General features: G+C 42.1%; 2 protein-coding genes across 4 annotated transcripts in view; both read left to right on the top strand.

The window, feature by feature from the left end:
• LOC135077953 (uncharacterized) overlaps positions 1-5,280 on the top strand; it is a 243,035-nt gene extending 237,755 nt beyond the window's left edge. Inside the window, exon 5 of the transcript XR_010258550.1 lies at positions 5,178-5,280. The gene's annotated coding sequence lies outside the window, so the exon portion shown is untranslated. The remainder of the gene's footprint in view (positions 1-5,177) is intronic.
• LOC135077947 (RAC serine/threonine-protein kinase) lies at positions 1,494-18,168 on the top strand. 3 transcript variants are annotated; one of them, XM_063972482.1, is made up of 9 exons: positions 1,499-2,147; positions 5,408-5,552; positions 9,690-9,887; positions 10,486-10,740; positions 12,241-12,344; positions 13,723-13,822; positions 14,717-14,881; positions 15,497-15,652; positions 17,394-18,168. In XM_063972482.1, exons 1-9 carry the CDS (start codon positions 1,855-1,857, stop codon positions 17,466-17,468), a joined length of 1,491 nt encoding a protein of 496 aa, XP_063828552.1. In that variant the 5' UTR covers positions 1,499-1,854; the 3' UTR covers positions 17,469-18,168. The 3 variants fall into 3 exon arrangements, with proteins under 3 accessions (XP_063828551.1, XP_063828549.1, XP_063828552.1); XM_063972481.1 differs by lacking the exons at positions 15,497-15,652; positions 17,394-18,168 and adding an exon at positions 15,658-16,778 and having other exon boundaries at positions 1,494-2,147; XM_063972479.1 differs by lacking the exon at positions 17,394-18,168 and having other exon boundaries at positions 1,497-2,147; positions 15,497-15,911.
• Positions 18,169-23,803: the final 5,635 nt, after the last annotated feature.

The following is a 23,803-nucleotide window of genomic DNA, read 5'->3' as shown; positions in this document are numbered from 1 at the left end:
GCTAGCGCAAGATGAGGTGCACACCAGGCTTAGCTTACAGATGGCTTAATACCATATGTGCACCTCACGCTTCTGTCGCCATGCGCGCCGTTCCCACTTCAGAACGGTCTAGAGTGCCCCCTGTGAGGTTACCGTCTTCGAAGATAGCGATATAAAGAACTCCTCGCAGGTCGCCACCACCTTCTTTGCTTTGGAAAGCTGTTTCAGCACGGGACACTCCCTGGTCCCTGCCAGATGATCAGTAGCTCTCCCATCAGCTGCGCACAAAACGCACTTAGGCGCCGCAGCTGGGCAGCCTCTCTGTCTGTGGCTGGGGTTCGCCGCAGCGGAAATACAGAAACTGCGAACCACTGCGGCCGCACAGTTGTGCGCTATGGGATATCGGCCCAACACGCGTGGCACCGCAGGGTTCTTGGTTTCAACAGGATGACCTGCACAGCCGATTACCAGCCGAAATTAATTCGGCTAGTCGTTTGGCGACCTTCTGCGGCAGGCGCATGATCACACAATTTTGTGGCATCCCTCTTGTCCACCAATATTTCTGCTAACTATATTATCCTTACCGTCACCGAGTCGTCCGTACTGGTGAGGTGAAGGTTTTCCGTCTTCATAGGCCGCGTGATAGCAATCCTGAGCTCGGAACTGTGACACCGCTTTTAATGCGGCAACCGGTCGGTGTTCGTAGGTCATCTCGTACCGGATGGTATCCAGGTCCAGCTTCAGGGCCACCACCGCAGTTGAAGGGATTCGTATCTTGCACGACCCCCCCCCCCCCCCCCCCCCCCCTGTTTGCTCTTAGTGTATCATAGCTCATACATAAGTGACTACTACAAACTATCATCTGCGAATCGGTAGCCCAAAATCCTGAAGGGATGGGGGGCACCTCACCATTCTGGGGTGGGTGGTGGGCGTAATAACAGGTCGGTGTAATATTTTCTAGGTAGGTACTTATTATGACTTCTATTATTAGTATCCAGCTGAGATCGTTATGAGGACGATACCTATCAATTAGCATTAATTTATCGCTTAAACGATTGATACACTTTATTATTGTGACCGAAGATGTGTAGGCAGTTGGACGTCTAATTTTATTCAATACCTTTCTAAGTAATTTATTTTCTCTTCATCTCTATTTCCAATAATTCACAATAGATTTAGTTCGTAAAACGGAACGCGTTGTACGATTTTGACTTTGTAATAAACGGAACGTAATAAAAAAAAAGAATCGTAGATAGAGTATAGTTCCAAAATACTGGACTGTCCTGTCGATGACATTGACAGTGGGGCGCCACCGTCAATACCGGATCGCTGGTTCCGATTTTTGCCATGTTGGAAACCATATAGTTGAACGATGGTAGCGCCCCCCTGTCATTGAGTTTGGCGGGACAGTTCAGCGTGGGTCATCTATATCTACGAAAAGAATAGCCTAGCGCCATTCATTCCTCTGGTGGCAGACATATAGAACTAATTTGTCAAAATAGGTTATAATACGGATAAATTGAAAAGATCGCGTTTGACGTCGTAAACGTGTTAGATTTCTCTTTCTCACCATTCCATTAACCCCGGCATGAACTTGCTCCTTTTCAGTCGGATATTTCTCCAGACACCTTCCCTAATTCATCGTATTATAACCGCGAGGCTACGTTGAGTACGTCGCATAAGTTCGTGTTATTTCTGAAAAGTAAAATACATTGAAATCGTGCATAAACAGATATCCAACGGGAAAATGTTCGGTACAATCGTGCCCATCGCCAACAAATCCAGGTGAAACTGTCACCACGGTACCGAAGTGCACAACGTGGTGTGGCTGGCAGTAGCCGTCGTTTGTTATCAAACAGCGAGGCCGCGAGGGCGATGGCGGAGGCGCCGCCCGGGAACATCGTGAAGGAGGGTTGGCTGCAGAAGCGCGGAGAGCACATCCGTAACTGGCGCGACCGCTACTTCATCCTATTCGACAATGGCGACCTGGTGGGCTTCAAGACGCAGCCCGAGCGGAACAACTACCGCGACCCCCTCAACAAGTTCACGGTGCGTGACTGCCAGATCATGGCCGTGGACAAGCCGCGGCCCTACACCTTCACCATCCGCGGCCTGCAGTGGACCACCGTCATCGAGCGCAACTTCTCCGTCGACACGGAGAAGGAACGGTCAGTATGCTTCACTACCATAACATTAAAATATATTTATTGTGCCTGATATCATAGAACTCATCACATTTTTGACTGTGCCAGTGTCAAAACATCAGTCTTAAGATATTCAGTACTAATTGAATTGTACTTAATTAAGTACATTATTTTATAATAAAATTCTTTTGAAATTCTAATCATTAGATAGTATAAATTTATTGGTCTCTTAATCATTTGCTGACATCTCATGCAAATGTGAATGGCATGACAAATATTAATATTTCCTATACTATTAATTGAGAACTATTAAGAAAAATATGTAACTTAAAGTACCATTATCATCTTATCTTGTTATGGCATGAGCGCAGAGCATGTCGACCCTTGGGATCTTGTGCTTCCCCTTACTTGTATTCCCTCTCTTCCACAAAAATCCTATCCATTAAATGAACCATTACCAAAATATGGTAATTGCTTCCATATAATATTTTTTACATGTAGGTAGTCCTTTTAGTGGCAAAAGGTACTTATTATTTTACTCTCCAAAATGATTAGACTTTTGGTTTGATTGTATTTTTAAACAACTCTGTCTGTATATCAGAGCGCTATTGTGGTCCATTTAAGTTTTAACCCTTCAGGCCTCACAAATGGAGACCCAATAGATTCTTAATTACACAGTCATATCCAACCACTTGGGGATTGATGGTAATTCTGAAGTTGGAAAGATATTTGCTAACATTACATTCATTGAACATTGTGAATAATTATTGTAACACAAATTATGGATCTGATATATATTTTTTTAAATTCAATTACAATAGATCCTAGTAATTAAAATTTGGAAAGTCATCAAACATCAATTTGAATTGAGTAATTTAGTGTTCAGTGAAAGTATCTGTGCAAGTTATTTGGTAATGCCAATTGAAATATTAGTGTGAAGGGTCTATGCCATTTTAAATTAATCCCAAATATATTGTTACTAGGTACATAATGCGAACTTAATACCATAAGACATTCTCAACCAGTTTAAGTTCGGGCTTAGCAGAAAGAAATATTTTGGCAGTACTAGATAGCTAAAGAAAGACAAAAACAAATATACTACATACACATTATTATGTATAGTAGACCATATTTAGCCATGCCGTGCCATCATCTACTATAAAATAATAATTTAGTTTCCATCTCTATGCAATCTCTCTAGTTAGCCTCTTAATTACCAGTTTATTACATCTAATACATGTGGAAAACCACAATAATTAAATAAATAGTGTAATTACACAAATTGATGATTTAATTTTTTTATTTAATACAAAAAAATATTTATACTCATATTATTTTTCATACTAACCAAAAAATGCTTATTAAAATAACTTATTTCAATTACTGATTTCTTTATAATATTAATAAATAAATAAATAAATAAATAAATAAATTCTTTATTGAATAACTTATTGACAGTTTTTAACAATAAGCTAATATTAAACTATAATAGGTAAAAGTACATACGTGCCTGAACTAAGAATTATAATTCCTGTATCTCAGGCAAAAAAAAAAAGGCTTACATTACTTTAATATTAATTAATAATTTACTTTAATTAATATAATAACAATAAGTGTGTTTTTGTATAAATAAAAAAATATGTTTGGGATTTGTCGTTGGCAGCATCATAGAGGCCATCTAATGCACAGGGGCTCTTAAAGTATAGACGGATCCAACTTATCAACATTAAGGCTGATTTACATCATGTATTAAGTAGTTAAAGTATTTAACTAAATTTTAACATAATTCTAAGTGATCAAATTGCATTGTAACTATATTTTAACTTAATTTTAAGTTTATGTCCAAATGTCAAGCTCTTGTTTACTATGAAACTGCTTGTCAAAATGTGCTAAGTGACAAGCCCCGCCCACCAACTTGACAGAAAAATTAAATTAAAATTTAGATCGCATTAATACCTGTAAATCAGCCTTTAAGGCTTTAAACTTGATTTTTCTGTCAAGTTGGTGGGCGGGGCTTGTCACTTGACATGATCTCTCTATCAAGTAGTTTCAAGTTAAAATTTAGTTACAATGCAATTTGATCACTTAAAATTAAGATAAAATTTAGTTAAATACTTAACTACTTAATACGTGTAAATCAGCCTTTAGATTCAAAGACCCAATTTCACCAAGAATTGAGTATTGTTAAATTAATTGTCATGGCAATGGAGTGTTTGCTGTCACAAAAAGAAATTGCAATGACATTATCAGAACTAAACCTATAGCTGAGTTGCATCACCTTAACTTTAACCATAACTATATTTTTAACCTGCGTTTTGTGTAGAGTTTGACAGACTGTTAAAGTTAAAGTAAAATGCTGCAACCTAACCATAAGTTTGATAAACTGTGTGTTGGTGATGCTGGGTCTTATGTATGTAGAACCTAAGAGCTCTTTCCAATTAGATGTTTCAAAAGACGGACGTTTGCCGTCCGTTTGCAGGACCGCACATAGAAAATTGTATTACAACTGCATTGGAATAAAAATGTCAATCAATAACCAACAGTGTGCAGCTTCACAAACGCACGACAAACGTCCGTCTCAAAACGTCTAATTTGAAAGAGCCCTAGGGCCTAAAAATAGTAGATTATGAAATAACTTGTCTTATCTTAAATAAGGACTCCTAAAAAAGGAAATAGATCTTTGCTTTACTTTAAATTGCGGTCCATTTCTCTGGTTGTTTAAGAGAGATCACTTAGGAAGGATTTATTTGCAAATTACTATGTTTTTGCCTACTACCTATAGACTAGTTTTTTCTAGTAATTTAACTGATAAAGCTAGCAACGCTAATAGAATATCACGGTGGTAGACAGCACAGCTCAGAGCCGTCTCTGATAGTTCGTGCCCCCGTCCGCTACTCACTCTTTCATCGGTCAGCATCAACCTATGCGTGATGGCGCATCCACACATGCCGGGCGGCACTCCTGGCGGCCAACCCGGCGGCCAGGACGGCACACTGGCAAGGCAATGAGGGCTATCGTTTTAGCGCTCACCAGTTAGCGCCACTGTAGAGTAAGGTCCTGTCACTTGCTAGTAGCGAAGACAGTGGCACCAACCGGTGAGCGCGAAAGTGGTAGGAGGACTATCGCATTTGCACTGATCAAGATGGCGCCACTGTAGAGTAAGGTACTGTCAATCGCCAGGGGTGCCAACTGTTAAGTATAAAAACGATAGCCCTCATTTGAAAGCCGTCGGCATGTGTGGACACGCCATGAGGCTCGCGGGCTGAGGGTGTTGCGTGTTGCAGCGAGGAGTGGGTGGCGGCCATCCGCTTCGTGTCGGGGCAGCTGAGCGCGGGCGGCGCGGGCGCGGGCGCGGCGGCGGCGCCCGTCGACGCCGAGGACCACGACATCGCGCAGCTCGGCACCAGCTTCCGCGACCCCCGCCGCATCGTGAGTATTACCACGCCTTACTTTACTGCTCCAGTCAGGGCCGTCTTTAACCTACTAGGGGCCCTGGGCACTTAAGGATCAAGGGGGGCCTATATCATCTGGAGAAAGGTCTTTTGAGTAGACAGGGGCCCCTTCGGTCGCGAGGCCCTGGGCACGTGCCCAAAGTGCCCAGTAGGAAAGAGGGGCCTGGCTCCAGTGATCGTGTTCGCTGAATAAACAAGCGCTACCTGTGGCCATTTACATTATTTAGTTTAAAATGTTTATTTGTCGTAAGAAACTTCTACAAAGTATTAGAAAACGTTCAGTAAAGTCGGTATCATAGTTACACCATAACCGAAGACGCTTTCCTGAAGTTAAGAATCTTCCTTGGCTTTCTATTCATATTTATATTATAGTTAGCATGAAAGCTAGAAAGTTTTTTGCAATATTACTGTTTTTATAAACTAAAGGGCTTAAGGGCTTACTTTTTATTATTTTTGATTTGATTTGAATGAGAAAGTAATGGGAGTTACACTAGAATTCATTAAGAGGAAAATTATGTCACAAATTGCGTCAGTTTTGCGGTTGACATCTATCATTAGCAGGATACGTAATAGCTTAGCACTGCAGCACGGTAATTTGTTTCTGTTAAAGTATAACGTTAATGGTAAAATAAACCACACATATTGAAGTGGTTTTTAGTTTTTATAAAATAAAATTTTTAGCCGCAAGAAATTATATGATGTAAAAGAGCAATGAAAAATTAAGCAAATATTTAATAAGTTACGTCGCGTTTTTTTATTCTATTGACTCAGCATTTAGAGATAGGTACGTCTAAAATCCTGTAGCTATCGAATAAATAATAATGTGTCGAGGTTTATGATTGCGCGGCAGATGTGCCGCCACGTGCGTGCAGTATTTGGTAAACAGGAAAACTGCATGCGTGAGTCAACGCGCGCCCGCGCCTTCTCGGAAGCGCGACAAGCTGCGCCTCCCTGGCCGCGTCTGCGGGGTTACTACAAAAAACGTTATCTGAAGTTTCGAATGTTGCCATCCCCCTCACGCAAACCGAGATGTCAGCATGAGCGACGGTGACAGATAAGGACCCGAAACTAAGTAGACAGCGTTTCGGAGTAGCCCTCATGCGCCATGAATCACGAGCGATACCCGAAACACTTGAGATAAACATTCTGAAATTAAAATTGGAATCCGGATAGTCGTAATGGTGCTTTCGAAGGCAACGTCCTGTAGTAGTGTTCATAAATACACGATATAGGGTCTGGTTCAAATTGATGTTTCAATAAATTGCACCTATATTTTTTTAAATTACCTATTGATCTTAGCCTGGAAGTCCATTGGTCGTACAGTACACATTATGCAAACTAGCTAAATTATTTTATTATGAATAAACAATTAGCTAAATTATTTTACTATTAATCATCAATTGGATTTCCCTTTCTAGATTATTTCACCGAATATTTCACGTTGTGGTCGAATCAGGGAAACATACGAGAAATAATAATCCAAAAATAATGATAACCTAACCCAGCTGTATGCCTACCTACATAAATCCTTATTAATTTTAGACCACAAATTCTGTTAAAAAAGATTTTCTAGACTTTCAAAAAAGCCATACGCCCGTATTCACAAACGCTTGCTTAAGTGAAGCAGCAAATCGAACGCACAGCGTTGAATAGAGCTATGTGATTTCTTCGTGTGTCACCCTGTGCGTGCACGCGCTCTGACCTCATTGTAAGTAATGTTTGTGAATATGGGCGATACTCTCGAATCTTTTTGACAGTCTACAAACTTTTTGTCGGTCGAACTGTTTAGTAGGTATGAACTGAACATGTATGAAAGTGTGCACATTACACCGATTTAGCAAGGGTCGATTCTTCATACAAATTAGAAGCCAACCAAACTATCGGCCGACAATAGGTCTGTAGAGTAGACTGCGGGGAGTCGTAGAGGCCACTGCCTCGCACATTTGTTCAAATTTCATGACCCTGAGCTGCTTTAGAAGTATTTACTTATGGAATTACAGGATGGGTTTTTTCGAGTATTTTGAAATCCTATATTTTATTGACAGCCATCGCAACTTTGGCTTTGCATAAAGGTAGTTGCGACAGTGTGTGAAGTGAAATGTCGTTGCTTCCGATGCTTTTGATGATGATGATGACTTTTTGGGATATTCTTCCAAACTTATTTCTTGCATTACTTATCGACAAGAGACCGGACACACTTGTGTCCAGTTGGTGAAACACGAAACCCCAAAAAACTCGAAAAATTCTAGCTGTCTCAAAAATCAGAAAATATTTGGGTTGTTAGCTTAAATCCGAAGCTTTACTTGAATTACTTTTTCGAAGCTATTTTTTTTTTCAAGAACTTAGCAGTTGTATTGGTTAGCATACTTTGGTACACAGGTTCGTTCTACCATAGGTTCTGATTTGTTCAGATTTGTTGCCTACAAATGCTAATGTCTGATAACAAAAAAATTAGAATGATTGCCAGGTTAGTAATCACATCCTTGTTTTACGAAGTAGGTAAGTACCTACTTCAGAACCCATTAAGAATCTGAAAAATCTGTTGTTTTGTTTAGGTAGGAAATAAAATTTTCAAGTCCTGAATGGGTAAGCCATTAAGTTTTGGCAGTTTCCTTGCCGTCAATATAACGCGTTAGATTGTAAAGTAACAGTGGGTTAGGTTAGGTTAGATTGTAATTTAACTACGTCAGATTATAATCTGACGGAATTCACAATTTTACGGTGACATATGTATACACCATCATCACGTCTTTAAGCAACGATTAGATTAATACAATAGCGATAGAATGCGGTTCTTGAAATAGGTTAATGACCGCGCTGCTGCAATCTGGCCGATATTGTGATTAAAATCACTTGCAATAATGTAGTACAATATTATGGTCTTCGGTAAGCAGTCGGCTCCAGCAAGCCAGCCGCGCGGCCTGGCGGGCACGGGCGCGCGGCGTGACTTGTTATTGTGGCTGCAGCGTGAGTCAGGTTGTTTGCGACGCTCGCCGAAAGCGTTACGACATCGGACATTCCAGTTGCCGATTGGGGAAATCGGCTCAAAATTAGTCCGTACGCCGTGTGAATGACAACGCGCGCGCCGCCTCCGGCTTTGTCTCGCGCTTGACAATGCTCCTCAATGCAATTCAGGGGTTAAAAAGGTCCACGTTTAAAAATTTAATACAACGCAAGGGAAGCGTTGTAAATATGGAAGTTTAAAAATACACACTTCATTGATGAATTTTTAGTACTTATAATACGATACGTTTTATATTACAAGGCTGCTGTCAACGCCACTCTTGTAGCAGAGTTTTGGGCTAACACTAGATTTGTTGTCGACACGACAAATAGAAAATACATTTTATTTATTTCTTTTATTTATTCAGAAAACACAGCTCTATAAAATATTACAAACATGCATTCGGATTCTTTATTTATATTATTGCAATCTTATAATTATCAGTCATAGGGGATACATAAAACATTGTTTAGAGATGAATTATTTATTGTAGAATTCTTTCATTAAAACTAGCATTGTATTTATTTTATTCAAATATAAATCAAATTATGCTTTGAAAAAGTACAGTCAAAGCAAAATCTAAGTAGCATATTCAGCTCATAATTTTAAGAAATAACCCAGCAAACGTTGTTTTGCACCTAGGTTTATGAAAAATTGTTTACGTCCCTTCAACCTACTGATTACACACAAATCCGTCAAGCTATTTCGAAAGTTTTATTACTTACAATGTGACTGGAGAATTAAATACAAGGTCGCCCAGGCGCAAGTGACCGCCCGAAACCATAAAAGGGCTAATGCCCATTTTCACCATCAATCCCTAATTTTTAAGTGACAGGAATTTTGTTTTCATAGGGGTCACTCAAAAATTAGGGACTGATGGTGAAAACGGGCATTAGTGTATTATTTTTCAAGTTTGTGTAGAGAAAGGGTATTTTATTTATATATTTTTCCAAGAAAACACAGTGTTTCTCTTCAAATTAACTTTTATCATTTAATCGGTTTAGATTTAGCCTCGATATATCAATCGAGATGCCTTTTAATAGTAAAGGCTGTATCTGGCATGTAAAGTAAAAGCTCCCTCAGTCGATCCCTGGTTGTTGCTTGTTGCAGACGCTGGAGAAGTTCGAGTTCGTGAAGGTGCTGGGCAAAGGCACCTTCGGCAAGGTGGTGCTGTCGCGCGAGAAGGGCACGGGCAAGCTCTACGCCATGAAGATCCTCAAGAAGAACCTCATCATCCAGAAGGACGAGGTGGCGCACACCATCACCGAGAACCGCGTGCTCAAGAAGACCAAGCACCCCTTCCTCACGGTGAGCCTGCTTGCCTTCTCGCACTCGGGGAACATTGCCTGAATATTACTTGACTTATGTCGTTCTCTCTCGGCTGGCGCTCAGGTCAGTCTTTCGTAGTTGACTCCCCAATAGTCGACCGCGTCCACTTCTTCCGTTTCAGCTCGTAATGACAACTTCTCAAAATGACAACCGGGGCGCAAAATGTCCACTTCTCGAAATGACAACTTCTTAAAATGTCAACTTCGCTGAAAGACAACTTCTCATAAAGTACTTCGCATAATGACATTTCTAGAAGAACTAGAACTCTAGGAATAATGAAAATGAAATATCAACAAGTAGTTGACATTATGCGAAGTTGACCAAATGCGAATTTGTCATTGTGAGAAATAGACTAAGTTGTCTTATGCGAAGTTGACCAAATGAGAATTTGTCATTGTGAGAAATAGACCAAGTTGTCTTTCAAGAGTCAACTTCTCGAAATGACAACTTCTTAAAATGTCAACTTCGCACCCCGGTTGTCATTTTGAGAAGTTGTCATTACGAGCTGAAACGTCCACTCGTTTCGACTTGACATCTCGCACCTCGCTAGTGTTGATTCCTCCGTCTTGGTGCGCAGGCGCTGCGCTACTCGTTCCAGACAGTGGACCGCGTGTGCTTCGTGATGGAGTACGCCAACGGCGGCGAGCTGTTCTTCCACCTGTCCCGCGAGCGCTCCTTCAGCGAGGAGCGCACGCGCTTCTACGGCGCCGAGATCGTGTCGGCGCTGGGCTACCTGCACGCCGAGGGCATCATCTACCGCGACCTCAAGCTCGAGAACCTGCTGCTCGACAAGGACGGCCACATCAAGATCGCCGACTTCGGCCTCTGCAAGGTACTCGAACGGACTCGTAAAGTGTTCGTTATATGTAAAGTGAAATTCATTTGTCGTTGTCGTGTGTTGAAATTTTATCTAAATAATACTTTATAAAATATAAATAGTTCTATAACCGTTTGTGAGAAGAGCGGGCTTCTCGTACACTCGAGCGTACGCACGGCGCTCTCGTGTACGAGTGCCTGCTGACAGAGTAAATACAAATGAGTAGGTTATCTTCATAGAAACGCACCGAGCGCGGTTTGTATGTGAGCGCGCCAATACTTATGCGGCGCGCACGCACACACTGACAAAATGGCAATGCCAGATTTTGTATGGAAGGTGGCGTCTTTTTTTTTTTCGCGCGGCCATCGACCAAACTTTGTTTTTTGATTACAAAATAGTGTAATAAACCAAACTTACTATGACATGTATACCTCTAAACTCAGTCTGAACTGAGTTACGAGCATTAGATTTAGAAGTTTGATGATTTACATACTAGATTTGCTTTTTGCGCGCAAGTTTTGTAAGAAATTGCAACAAAATATTGCGCTATTTTTTATTGCGCTGATTCTGCTCCACACTGATGTCGGGAGCCTTTAATGGATGGTATTGTTTGTTTACACATTACAATGTCACTATTTTGGTCGATGGCCGCGCGAAAAAAAAAGACGCCAATTTCCGGCATTGTCTTTTAGCGTGGATTAGCGGGGAGTCAGTCGTGGTTGCGCGCCGCATACGTATATTGGCGCGCTCACATACAAACCGCGCTCGGTGCGTTTCTATGAAGATAACCTACCTGTATTTACTCTGCTGCGCGCGCCCGCAGGCAGGCCTGGCTCACTCCGCGCGGTACATCCGATAATTACCTACAGCGAAGCGCCCCGCCGGCGGGTATTATATCAGTCGAGTGTCACGCGCGCGCCTGTCAGGACGCTGGCGTGCGTTGTAGTATCTAATTCTATGATCGAAGTATTATTACAAAATGGACATAAAGAGAAAGAAATATTATTGTGCGGCGTTCGGGTGTTTAAATTCGAAAAGAAATCTACCGGATTTATCTCTTTTTTTGCTTCCCAAAGATGCTGAAAGGTATGTTGGCCATGTAGGTAATCAATAATAATTCTTAGGATAGTATAGGAACCTAACCTACCATGACTACTGCTCAGAATGCGTTCGTTCGTTTCAGCAAATTAATGACGTCCACTGCTGGACAAAGGCCTCTCCCAAGGTTTTCCATAATGAATGCGTACTTACCTACATACGTACCTCATTACAAATAAGCCTATATTAATTATTTTTTTTACTAGACACTACTAGACAGCAACCCTAACAGCGTAAGAAGAGTTCAGAGGCACGCGATAGAAAGAGACAAAACTTGTAGGTGAATAAAATTGTAGGTACGTAGTGCTGTGCGAGCTGAATTCCACTGTATCGCGTCGTAGCAAGACTCGCATTTATTTAAATCGTCTTGCGGAGTAATCCTTCTGTACCTGTACTATTACTTATTCTGTGCCGCAGGTCAACATCACGTACGGGCGCACCACCAAGACCTTCTGCGGCACGCCCGAGTACCTGGCGCCCGAGGTGCTGGAGGACACGGACTACGGGCCCGCCGTCGACTGGTCTGTGCCACGCCTCATCTTGTGCTCATCCCGCATATGTGTCTATGTTATAGTCAAACCTCGAAGTTCCGGCACACCTAGGTTTGACTAGTCAATTCTCAGGTCTGACTAGAAGTCTTAGTCAAAGCCCAAACATTTCGGCCTTTGACTAAAGAATGTCAGTCAAACCTAGGAGTAACTAATTTGGTTAGGCAAACGTCGAAACTCAATTTAATGAAATCGGGGTTTGACTAGTCAAACCTCAATTAAGACTTTAAACTAAACTATACTTTATTCTGATCTCGAATTTATTGCAAAGGCGTTACGGTCGGTTCTTTAGGTGAAGGTACGAAAAACTAAAACTATTTACTGAGGTTGTTTGTCAGTGTTTCTAGACCGATCTTGAAATTACTAATTTTTAGGGTTCTGTTACCTTAAATTTGAAGGTAACAGAAGGTCCTTTATTAAGGCTTAAAGGATAAAGAGTTAAAACGGGACCCTATTACTATGACTTCGCTAAATTTTGTCTGTCACCAGGCTCGTATCTCATGAATCATTTTCAAAAGATTTAGTTTTTTATTCACTTTAAAAATAAATAAATCAATAAAATACATAAATATTTAAGGGAGGCTCCTATACAGCAAACTTTTTGCAGTTTTTTGCTCGAATTTAAATTAAAACGTAAACAGGTGAACCCTTGAAATATTCACATATTATCTACTTTAAAAATAAATCGTAAAATTAAAATAAAAGAAATATTAAAAGGGGGGTTCCCATACAAGAACAGAGTCGCACGGAACCCTTCGTAAGCGAATCCGACTCGCACTTGACCGGTTTTCTATTTGCTGTTTACTTCTGACCGAGTCTGCCAGTCGTTTCTAGGATTGACTAGGCAAAGCCCGAAACAGATTATTTTAGTTTCGACGTTTGACTGAACAGTTTAGGCACTTCTAGGTTTGACTTAGTCAAAGGCCGAAATCAGAAATCACTTCGGGGTTTGCCTGAAGGCCTTGGTCAAACCTAGGATAAACCAGTCATTCCGCGAAGAGACTGCATATCGACCTTTGACTATGACATCTATACCGCTTTCGTTTTGCTCGGCGCGAGTTCACATCGAACGTCGTCGCCAGTGAGGGCGTCAAAAAATCGATGAAGATTTTAGTTCTCGAAAGCGTCTGCCAGGGACGCGGTACTTTCTGTCATACTTTCGTGTCATTTTTTTACGCAATCGCTGGCGATGACGTTCAATGTAAACTCGCACCGAGAGCGCACATGTCGCTCGCTCGTTTAAAATCAGCTCATTTAAACTCATCAGATTAACGCGAAGCCCTTTAGTGATTTGTGTGTGCAGCGAGTGATCGTTGAACTCGAGGCCTGTGCTAATGCCGCCTGCCCGCAGGTGGGGCGTGGGCGTGGTGATGTACGAGATGGCGTGCGGCCGCCTGCCTTTCTACAACCGCGACCACGACGTGCTGTTCTCGCTGATCATGAACGAGGAGGTCTGTGCATCCCGAAACTTCCACAGGAGCCCGGACGAAAAGAAAGTCCGGATCGTTTTTCCTCGGGGGACGACTCGATCCGGGATCCCCGTCACGCCCGGAGTGCGTCGCGACTCGCTCCATGAGATTAAAAATCTGCTCCGATATTCTCCGTCGTGTTCCTTCACGAGCACAGGGACGCGGGACCGCTGGGTCGGGTCGTTCCGCCGCTTCAAAAATATTTCGCAGTTTAAAAGTAATAAAGAGTGAGAAAAAAATGTCCAAAATGTTGCATTTTCAACCGACTTCAAAAAAAGGAGGAGGTTCTCAATTCGACCCGTATGTTTTTTTTTTCTATGTTTGTTACGCGATAACTCCGCCAATTATGAACCGATTTGAACAAATCTTTTTTCGGCGTATAGGTAATACCTCAAGGGTGGTCCCATTTAAATTTAATAATAAAAAAAACAACCCCCAAGGGTGGAAAATTGGGGATGAACTTTTTTATACGCAATATCTCCGCCGATTATAAATCAATTTGAACGATTATTTTTTTGTTGAATAGGTATTATCAAAAGGGTGGTTTCATGCGAATTTGAAGAAAATATTTCACCCCCAAGGGTGGAGAATTGGGGATGAACTTTTTTATACGCAATATCTCCGCCGATTATGAACCAATTTGAACGATTATTTTTTTGTTGAATAGGTATTATTTGTGTTCACGCATTTGAAGTCGGTTTTTTTTTAAGTTATATTTTGTGGTACTCCTTGGGTAATGTAACTTATAAAACTGTTACTTATAAATATAATAGTAACGAAACTAACAGAAGTTGCACTTAATAGTTGTTTACCTACGAGTATTAATTGTGCATTTTTTGATCGCCGACGTTAAAACGCCGCCGTGTCGCGTCGCAGGTGCGGTTCCCGCGCGCGCTGTCGGCGGCCTGCCGCTGCGTGCTGGCCGGGCTGCTGACCAAGGAGCCGGCCAAGCGGCTGGGCGCCGGGCCCGACGACGCGCTCGAGGTCATGCACCACCCCTTCTTCGCCTCCATCAACTGGGCCGACCTCGTCGCCAAGAAGGTAACCTCGGGGAGCGGACCGTTCTCCGGTCACGATCCCGCGTTGTATACAGGGTGTTAGGTAAATGGGTATATCAGCCGACACTAGCTCATGTTAACATGGGCATATAAATGGTATGGTGAAGTCAGAAATTTGATATCATCATTTTATTTTTTTTAATTTTCATACAAAATAAATTTTATAAAATCCGATTTGTATGAAAATCAAAATAATTAAAATGATAAAGATATCAATTTTCTGACTTCACCATACCATTTATATGCCCATGTTAACATGAGCTGGTGTCGGCTCATATACCCATTTACCTAACGCCCTGTATTTTTACTGTACATCTGTGTACCGCATCGGTACCCGCACACGAAAAACCTAAAAGCGAAACGAACGGTCCGTTTCGACTTATAAAAATATGTTAAGTCTGAAAGTAAATGTAGCAATAATAATTAACATAACTTTAAGAACAAGAATTTTTGCACGTCGCATGCGACAGAATATGCTGGAATTTATTAAATTAACACCCATCTGTAACCATGTTCTTGCAAATAAATGATTTTATTATATTATTATTATTATATTACTTTCGGGCTTTGAATTTTCGCCTCGTCCGTCCGCCCGCAGATCCCGCCGCCCTTCAAGCCGCAGGTGGAGTCGGAGACCGACACGCGCTACTTCGACTCCGAGTTCACGGGCGAGTCCGTCGAGCTCACGCCGCCCGAGCGCCCCGACCACCTCGCGCGCATACAGGAGGAGCACTTCCCGCAGTTCTCGTACCAGGTGAGTGCCCGCCGCCCTTCAAGCCGCAGGTGGAGTCGGAGACCGACACGCGCTACTTCGACTCCGAGTTCACGGGCGAGTCCGTCGAGCTCACGCCGCCCGAGCGCCCCGACCACCTCGCGCGCATACAGGAGGAGCACTTCCCGCAGTTCTCGTACCAGGTGAGTGCCCGCCGCCCTTCAAGCCGCAGGTGGAGTCGGAGACCGACACGCGCTACTTCGACTCCGAGTTCACGGGCGAGTCCGTCGAGCTCACGCCGCCCGAGCGCCCCGACCACCTCGCGCGCATACAGGAGGAGCACTTCCCGCAGTTCTCGTACCAGGTGAGTGCCCGCCGCCCTTCAAGCCGCAGGTGGAGTCGGAGACCGACACGCGCTACTTCGACTCCGAGTTCACGGGCGAGTCCGTCGAGCTCACGCCGCCCGAGCGCCCCGACCACCTCGCGCGCATACAGGAGGAGCACTTCCCGCAGTTCTCGTACCAGGTGAGTGCCCGCCGCCCTTCAAGCCGCAGGTGGAGTCGGAGACCGACACGCGCTACTTCGACTCCGAGTTCACGGGCGAGTCCGTCGAGCTCACGCCGCCCGAGCGCCCCGACCACCTCGCGCGCATACAGGAGGAGCACTTCCCGCAGTTCTCGTACCAGGTGAGTGCCCGCCGCCCTTCAAGCCGCAGGTGGAGTCGGAGACCGACACGCGCTACTTCGACTCCGAGTTCACGGGCGAGTCCGTCGAGCTCACGCCGCCCGAGCGCCCCGACCACCTCGCGCGCATACAGGAGGAGCACTTCCCGCAGTTCTCGTACCAGGTGAGTGCCCGCCGCCCTTCAAGCCGCAGGTGGAGTCGGAGACCGACACGCGCTACTTCGACTCCGAGTTCACGGGCGAGTCCGTCGAGCTCACGCCGCCCGAGCGCCCCGACCACCTCGCGCGCATACAGGAGGAGCACTTCCCGCAGTTCTCGTACCAGGTGAGTGCCCGCCGCCCTTCAAGCCGCAGGTGGAGTCGGAGACCGACACGCGCTACTTCGACTCCGAGTTCACGGGCGAGTCCGTCGAGCTCACGCCGCCCGAGCGCCCCGACCACCTCGCGCGCATACAGGAGGAGCACTTCCCGCAGTTCTCGTACCAGGTGAGTGCCGCCCGGCCCCGCCGCCCGCTCACCAGGGTTGCATGATTTAAATCATGATTTAAATCAAGTTGATTTAAATCACGATTTTTATTGCATGATTTTTTTAATAAAAATCACTGATTTAAATCAATATACTAAAATGGAATTAATGCAACGCTGGCAGTGCATATTAATCAACTGTAATGTTCAAAACAATGAAATAGACGTTCTATATGGAAAATTAGAAAAAAATTGTTTTACTATAGATTTTTTTTGGGAAAAAAATAAAATTGATACTTGTAAAAATATATTAGTGTTTTTGTAATGGAAACAGACACCACTTAGGACGAGCTGTTTTTGACGAGTTTTTTCTTGTTTCAGTAAAAATATGACATACCGTCTTACATAATTTAACTTTTTTGGCTTGTTCCCAGTACTATACCTCAATTGTACCTAAATAAACATGTTTTCCGCATGAAAAACTAAGGCAATGATTGCAAAATCGAATAAAAATCAAAAAAATCAATATAAATCAAATAAATCATGATTTATTCAAAAAAATCTGATTTTTTTGATGAAAATAAAAAAATCATGATTTTTTTCCACCCTGCCGCTCACGCGCCGCTCTGTTGCAGGACATGTGCTCGTCGGCGCACTCGGCGCTGTCGCACCTGTCGCAGCACTCGGCGCTGGCCGACCGGCGCCACTAGCGCGCCCGCCGCGGCCCGACCCGCGTCCCGTTCTACTTGATTGATATTTTTTTAGTGATTAAGAAATGTAACCCGATGTTTGGAGATCCTGCTTGTGGACGTGTCGATTTTTTTTTTTTTTACTGCGCGGCCTCGTTTGTCAAAGTGTCTTCTCTCGACCGCGCGAACCCGGACGGAGTCGAACCGACGGGCGGAAAACGTGACCTCGAGCGTTTTCCCGCCGTCGTGCGAGCGGTCGCCTCGCGCTCGACGACGCCCGGGGGCCGTTCCGAACCTTCGACCCGAGACGCGGCCGCGTGTCGAATTTGTGTTCGGGCGATGACGGACGTTTGGGCTCCTACGAGAGAAACCGAAACCACAGATTCCGCTGTCCGACTGAGTCACATTCTGCCGGAAGAAATTCTCGAATGTGATATCTAGTGCATTTCTTCCTGAGCGAAACGCGACTCGTGTGAACGGTGTACGTGATGCGAACGCTTGAAAACCCAGTCTATGTATATGAATTGGAGCTGGCTTTTCTAGCGTTTATAGGGAACAGAGTAAAAAATAGAGAGTCTTGTGAGATATTTCATAAGAAAGGGTGTTGAAATTCTTAGTGTCAAAGCCCACGCCGCCCGGATCTGCCGCGACGCCGCCGAACGCGTCGCGACGCTCGCGTGTATTTCCTTTTTGTATATATTAAAGTTAGGATCGAAAATTACTTAAGTCTTTTATTTCAACACCATATTATCCTCTACTTAAACTCGCAAAAAAATGTTATATCTATACAGGGTGTCCCAGAATGGGTGAATCAAACTGATAGGGGAGGTAGCTCTACTAATGTACAATCCCTAATAAAATTACGGGTCTCAACGTGTATTGTGTATGTACCACGACTGTAGCTTTTCGATTGCCACAAGGTTACTGAGAGGCGCCTTTGTAACATCGTTTTCTGATTTACGAGAAGATAGGAACAGGTTTTTTTTTTTAAACATTTTCGCCTTTCGATGAGATCTTTCGACGAATTACTATACAAATTGGAAAGTACGCTACTGCGATCCAGTGTAAATCGTATCCCCATATCACCAGCTGAAAGACTGGCGATCACTGTAAGGAGTCGTAAGGTTAGTAAATAAAAGAATTTACAGGGTGTTTGGCGGAAGGTTAGACAAACTTCGTGGGTGTATAGGTAAGGTCATTTTAAGAATACAAGTTCGCCCATTTGACCCTAAGTTAGCTACTTTTTTTTATTGATATTTTTATTTTTCCAAAATTTGACCTAAAAACTGCTTCAATATTTTTTCTGGCGTATTTTCAACCGCTTTTTTTATTTGATATTAATATGTCTTTCTTTAGTCAAATAAATTAAATTTCCAGTGATTGGATAGCTAGGTAGTTACGAGCCGCCAAAGTTTAACAAAAGTACAAACCACGATAAAAAATTAAACTTGGATTTCGATTAAAAAAAAAATTAAGGTGATAATGGATTGCCTGACCCTGTGGATTGCCAATGATCTTAAAAACATCTCTAGCTTCTCTTCTTTCCAATGATAATACAGGATGGAGTTTTGTAATGCCACCTGGAGGGAAAGTACTCTTAATACTGTAGATAGAAAATTTTACTCAAAGAAAACATTCCTTTATTTTTGAAAAAAAAGAACTGCATTCAAAGATTTTTGAATTTTTTTCGAAAATTTACCACCATACCATACAATTTTCGGTAAATAATAACATACAATAATTTAAGATTTCATGGTTTTTATTTCATTTGATTTATCAAGTTTGTTTGAGAGATTTCATCCTTATACTTAACCCTATCGATCGATGCAATAAAAATACAGGATGTAATTTTTAACAGTTGGTTCGATTCCCGGGTGTGACAAGCAAATTTTTGAAAATATTTGAATGATGTTTTATTTATTTATTTTTTTCAAAAATAAAGGAATGTTTTCTTTGAGTAAAATTTTCTATCTACAGTATTAAGAGTACTTTCCCTTCAGGTGGCATTACAAAATTCCACCCTGTATATCACATGTAGTAATTAGATATTGAAATTCGTCAAAAATTCAAAGTTTATGGAAGAAAATGGAATATTAATACCTACAAAAATAATTTATCCATACAAAGTTTCATTCGTGATGACAGAGAGACATTATTTTATATAATACACTGGCCTGCAAAAATATATCAAACTAAAGTATAAGATGACCCACGCTGAACTGTCCCACCAAACTCAATGACAGGGGGGCGCTACCATCGTTCAACTAAATGGTTTCCAACATGGCAAAAATCGGAACCAGCGATCCGGTATTGACGGTGGCGCCCCACTGTCAATGTCATGCATAGGACAGTTCAGTATTTTGGAACTATACGGCCAACTAGCAGCGATACGAAAGGTCGATTCGACTGTCGAACTGACAATCTATTCTGTCTCTTCCCATCTTGTGTATTTGTCGTAATGCCTCGTTCTCCCGCCAAAATATGTCAGTCAAACCCCTGCTATAGATGACCCACGCTGAACTGTCCCACCAAACTCAATGACAGGGGGGCGCTACCATCGTTCAACTATATGGTTTCCAACATGGCAAAAATCGGAACCAGCGATCCGGTATTGACGGTGGCGCCCCACTGTCAATGTCATAGATAGGACAGTTCAGTATTTTGGAACTATAATCCCCTTTGTTCGTCGGTATAGGACAGATTCTGGGATTGGATCCAACCCTTTACACGTGTACTGTCCCACCAAACTAAATTGACAGGGGGGCGCTACCATCGTTCAACTATTTAGTTTCCAACATGGCAAAAATCGGAACCAGCGATCCAGTATTGATGGTGGCGCCACCCCTGTCAATGTTACGGGTGGGACAGTTCAGCAGTTTATAAAATCCAACGATTATAAAACGTCAAGTGCCAAAAATAAAAAACACAACCCAATAATGATAGTAGCGCCCTCCTGCAAAAATGTCTTGTTAAGTTTGCTCAGCAACGTGGCGGCAATAATCGGAAATAATGGTCCGGTGTTGGTGGTGGCGCCCTCCTGATGACAGTGGCAGGGACGGTTCATAGGTCATCTCACCGCTACACTGAACTAAAAAAGGTTTGTGTAAAGAAGTAACAAATAAAACAGTAGTAGTAGGTACTTATTATTATTCTGTGGTAGTAGTAAAGATGACCCACGCTGAACTGTCCCACCAAACTCAATGACAGGGGGGCGCTACCATCGTTCAACTATATGGTTTCCAACATGGCAAAAATCGGAACCAGCGATCCGGTATTGACGGTGGCGCCCCACTGTCAATGTCATGCATAGGACAGTTCAGTATTTTGGAACTATCCCAACTAATATTATAAATGCGAAAGTAACTCTGTCTGTCTGTCTGTCTGTCTGTCTGTCTGTCTGTCTGTCTGTTACGCTTTCCCGCTTAAACCTCGCAACCGATTTTGATGAAATTTGGCATAGAGATAGTTTGAGTCCCGGGAAAGAACATAGGATAGTTTTTATCCCGGTTTTTGAAACAGGGACGCGCGCGATAAAGTTTTTCTGTGACAGACAAAATTACACGCGGGCGAAGCCGCGGGCGGAAAGCTAGTAACAGATAAAACTTAGCACCTTAGAAAAATTGTGTTTTGGAAAATTCGATACTGTGGCTTCGACCGCCTCAAAAGTTGCTTGGTTTTTGTAAAAACTTGTTCGTTTAGAATTTTCTTGGTACTAGGAGACCATAATTTAGCAGGAGATTTATTTATTCACCTTTTAAGTCAAATACTTATAAGACTACCCCCTTAAACATGCGGACCGAAAGAGACGGGGTACTAAAATCATAACCCGTCTTGCTCTTTTTCTTATAGTGATGTACCCTCATAAATATTGCGGAGGAATGAGACGGCATATAAATATTATACATGTCTTTATCTAACATATACTATTGTCACACCCACACAGACCGTCTTTGCATGTTGTCCTGGTACTTTGAGCGGACATTCAGCTATTGTTATCTCTTTTTCCTTAGCGACATTTGTGTATTTTTATCCCATTCTAGGCCTATCCGATGTGAGGAAATGAGATAAACATAGGGGGACAAACAGCATTACATACTTGCGCCCTTTTTAATGTCACATTTACCAACGGCAATTACCCCCCTATTATTTATGTGCTCCTGGTACCTGTGAGTAGGATTCGGTTGTCTTTTATGACGTCGCATGGCCCAAATTTTGTGTAGGGACTTTTAGTTTACTAACCAGTTTTGACAGAAACTGCAGGATGATTTATTTATACAGTTGTTTATTCATTGGAATAATCTTGAAATAAAATATTACGATGATGGCGTTCTACATTTTTGCTTCCTTACTCAAGGACTGTTTTATGCTAAAGTAAATATACCTAAAATATTATGATGGTGTTTTGGAAAATACGGCCTTGATCGATCACCTGTGGAGTGGCTATGGTAGTGCGTTTTGATCGCCTCAAATGCCACAAAAGTTGCATGATTTTTGTAAAATTCCTTTAATTTTTCTTCATTTTTGATGTTCGATTATTTCTATGGTACTAGGAGACCATAATTTAGCAGGAGATTTATTTATTCACATTTTAAGTCAAATACTTATAAGACTACCCCCTTAAACATGCGGACCGAAAGAGACGGGGTACTAAGATCATAACCCGTCTTGCTCTTTTTCTTATAGTGATGTACCCTCATAAATATTGCGGAGGAATGAGACGGCATATAAATATTATACATGTCTTTATCTAACATATACTATTGTCACACCCACACAGACCGTCTTTGCATGTTGTCCTGGTACTTTGAGCGGACATTCAACTATTGTTATCTCTTTTTTCTTAGTGACATTTGTGTATTTTTATCCCATTCTAGGTCTATCCGATGTGAGGAAATGAGATAAACATAGGGGGACAAACAGCATTACATACTTGCGCCCTTTTTAATGTCACATTTACCAACGGCAATTACCCCCCTATTATTTATGTGCTCCTGGTACTGTGAGTAGGATTCGGTTGTCTTTTATGACGTCGCATGGCCCAAATTTTGTGTAGGGACTTTTAGTTTACTAACCAGTTTTGACAGAAACTGCAGGATGATTTATTTATACAGTTGTTTATTCATTGGAATAATCTTGAAATAAAATATTACGATGATGGCGTTCTACATTTTTGCTTCCTTACTCAAGGACTGTTTTATGCTAAAGTAAATGTACCTAAAATATTATGATGGTGTTTTGGAAAATACGGCCTTGATCGATCACCTGTGGAGTGGTTACCTCAAATGCCACAAAAGTTGCTTGATTTTTGTAAAATTCCTTTGATTTTTCTTCGTTTTTGATGTTCGATTATTTCTATGGTACTAGGAGACCATAATTTAGCAGGAGATTTATTTATTCACCTTTTAAGTCAAATACTTATAAGACTACCCCCGTAAACATGCGGACCGAAAGAGACGGGGTACTAAGATCATAACCCGTCTTGCTCTTTTTCTTATAGTGATGTACCCTCATAAATATTGCGGAGGAATGAGACGGCATATAAATATTATACATGTCTTTATCTAACATATACTAATGCCACACCCACACAGACCGTCTTTGTATGTTGTCCTGGTACTTTGAGCGGACATTCAACTATTGTTCTCTTTTTTCTTAGTGACATTTGTGTATTTTTATCCCATTCTAGGCCTATCCCATGTGAGGGAATGAGATAAACAAAGGAGGACAAACAGTGTTACATACTTACGTCCTTTAATAATTGTCACATTTAAAAACGACAAATACCCCCTTTTATTTATGTGCTCCTGGTACTTCGAGTAGAATTTGGTCGTCTTTTATGACGTCGCATGGCCCAAATGTAGACTCAAATTTTATTTGTGTAGGAACTTCTACTTTAACCAGTTTTAACAGAAACTGCAGGCAATGATTTAGGCCCGAAATTGCGTTAAGCGGGCCCCGTCACATTTACAAACGACAATTATTAAAATAAAGAAATGCAGGTCTCTCTTTATTTTAATTGCATTGGAACCTTAGATTAATAAAACCTAGATAGATATGTAGTCAGTGCACGAAAAGTGAGGCAGATTTTAGTGAGCCAGAATGGCTTACCTACTCGTAAACGTCACATGAACTGTCAAAGTGAAAAATTGGTAAACACGTCCGACGACTTAATTAATTAAGACGGTTTGTGCTGTGAAAGGGTGTCTAAATACATCAGAAAAACTAAAGAAAGTGACCAGTGTTACATTTCATAAGTAAGTACTACGATTCGACGCGTATTTTGCTTGAATTTGGCTTTTTAAAATTAAATACGGGAATGATACCAGTAACACGAAAATTTATTTCCCAATTGTTCG

Source organism: Ostrinia nubilalis, chromosome 14, assembly GCF_963855985.1.
Source record: "Ostrinia nubilalis chromosome 14, ilOstNubi1.1, whole genome shotgun sequence".
Taxonomy (NCBI): Eukaryota; Metazoa; Arthropoda; class Insecta; order Lepidoptera; family Crambidae; genus Ostrinia; species Ostrinia nubilalis.
This window is presented reverse-complemented; position numbering and strand designations above follow the sequence as displayed.

What these genes read in the sequence shown, in the direction of transcription:
- LOC135077947 (XM_063972481.1), top strand. Translation starts at nt 1,855, where the DNA reads ATGGCGGAGGCGCCGCCCGGGAACATCGTGAAGGAGGGTTGGCTGCAG. An exon ending in GTCGACACGGAGAAGGAACG is followed by an intron (nt 2,148 to 5,407) that starts GTCAGTATGCTT and finishes TGCGTGTTGCAG; the next exon opens with CGAGGAGTGGGTGGCGGCCA. An exon ending in CCAAGCACCCCTTCCTCACG is followed by an intron (nt 9,888 to 10,485) that starts GTGAGCCTGCTT and finishes CTTGGTGCGCAG; the next exon opens with GCGCTGCGCTACTCGTTCCA.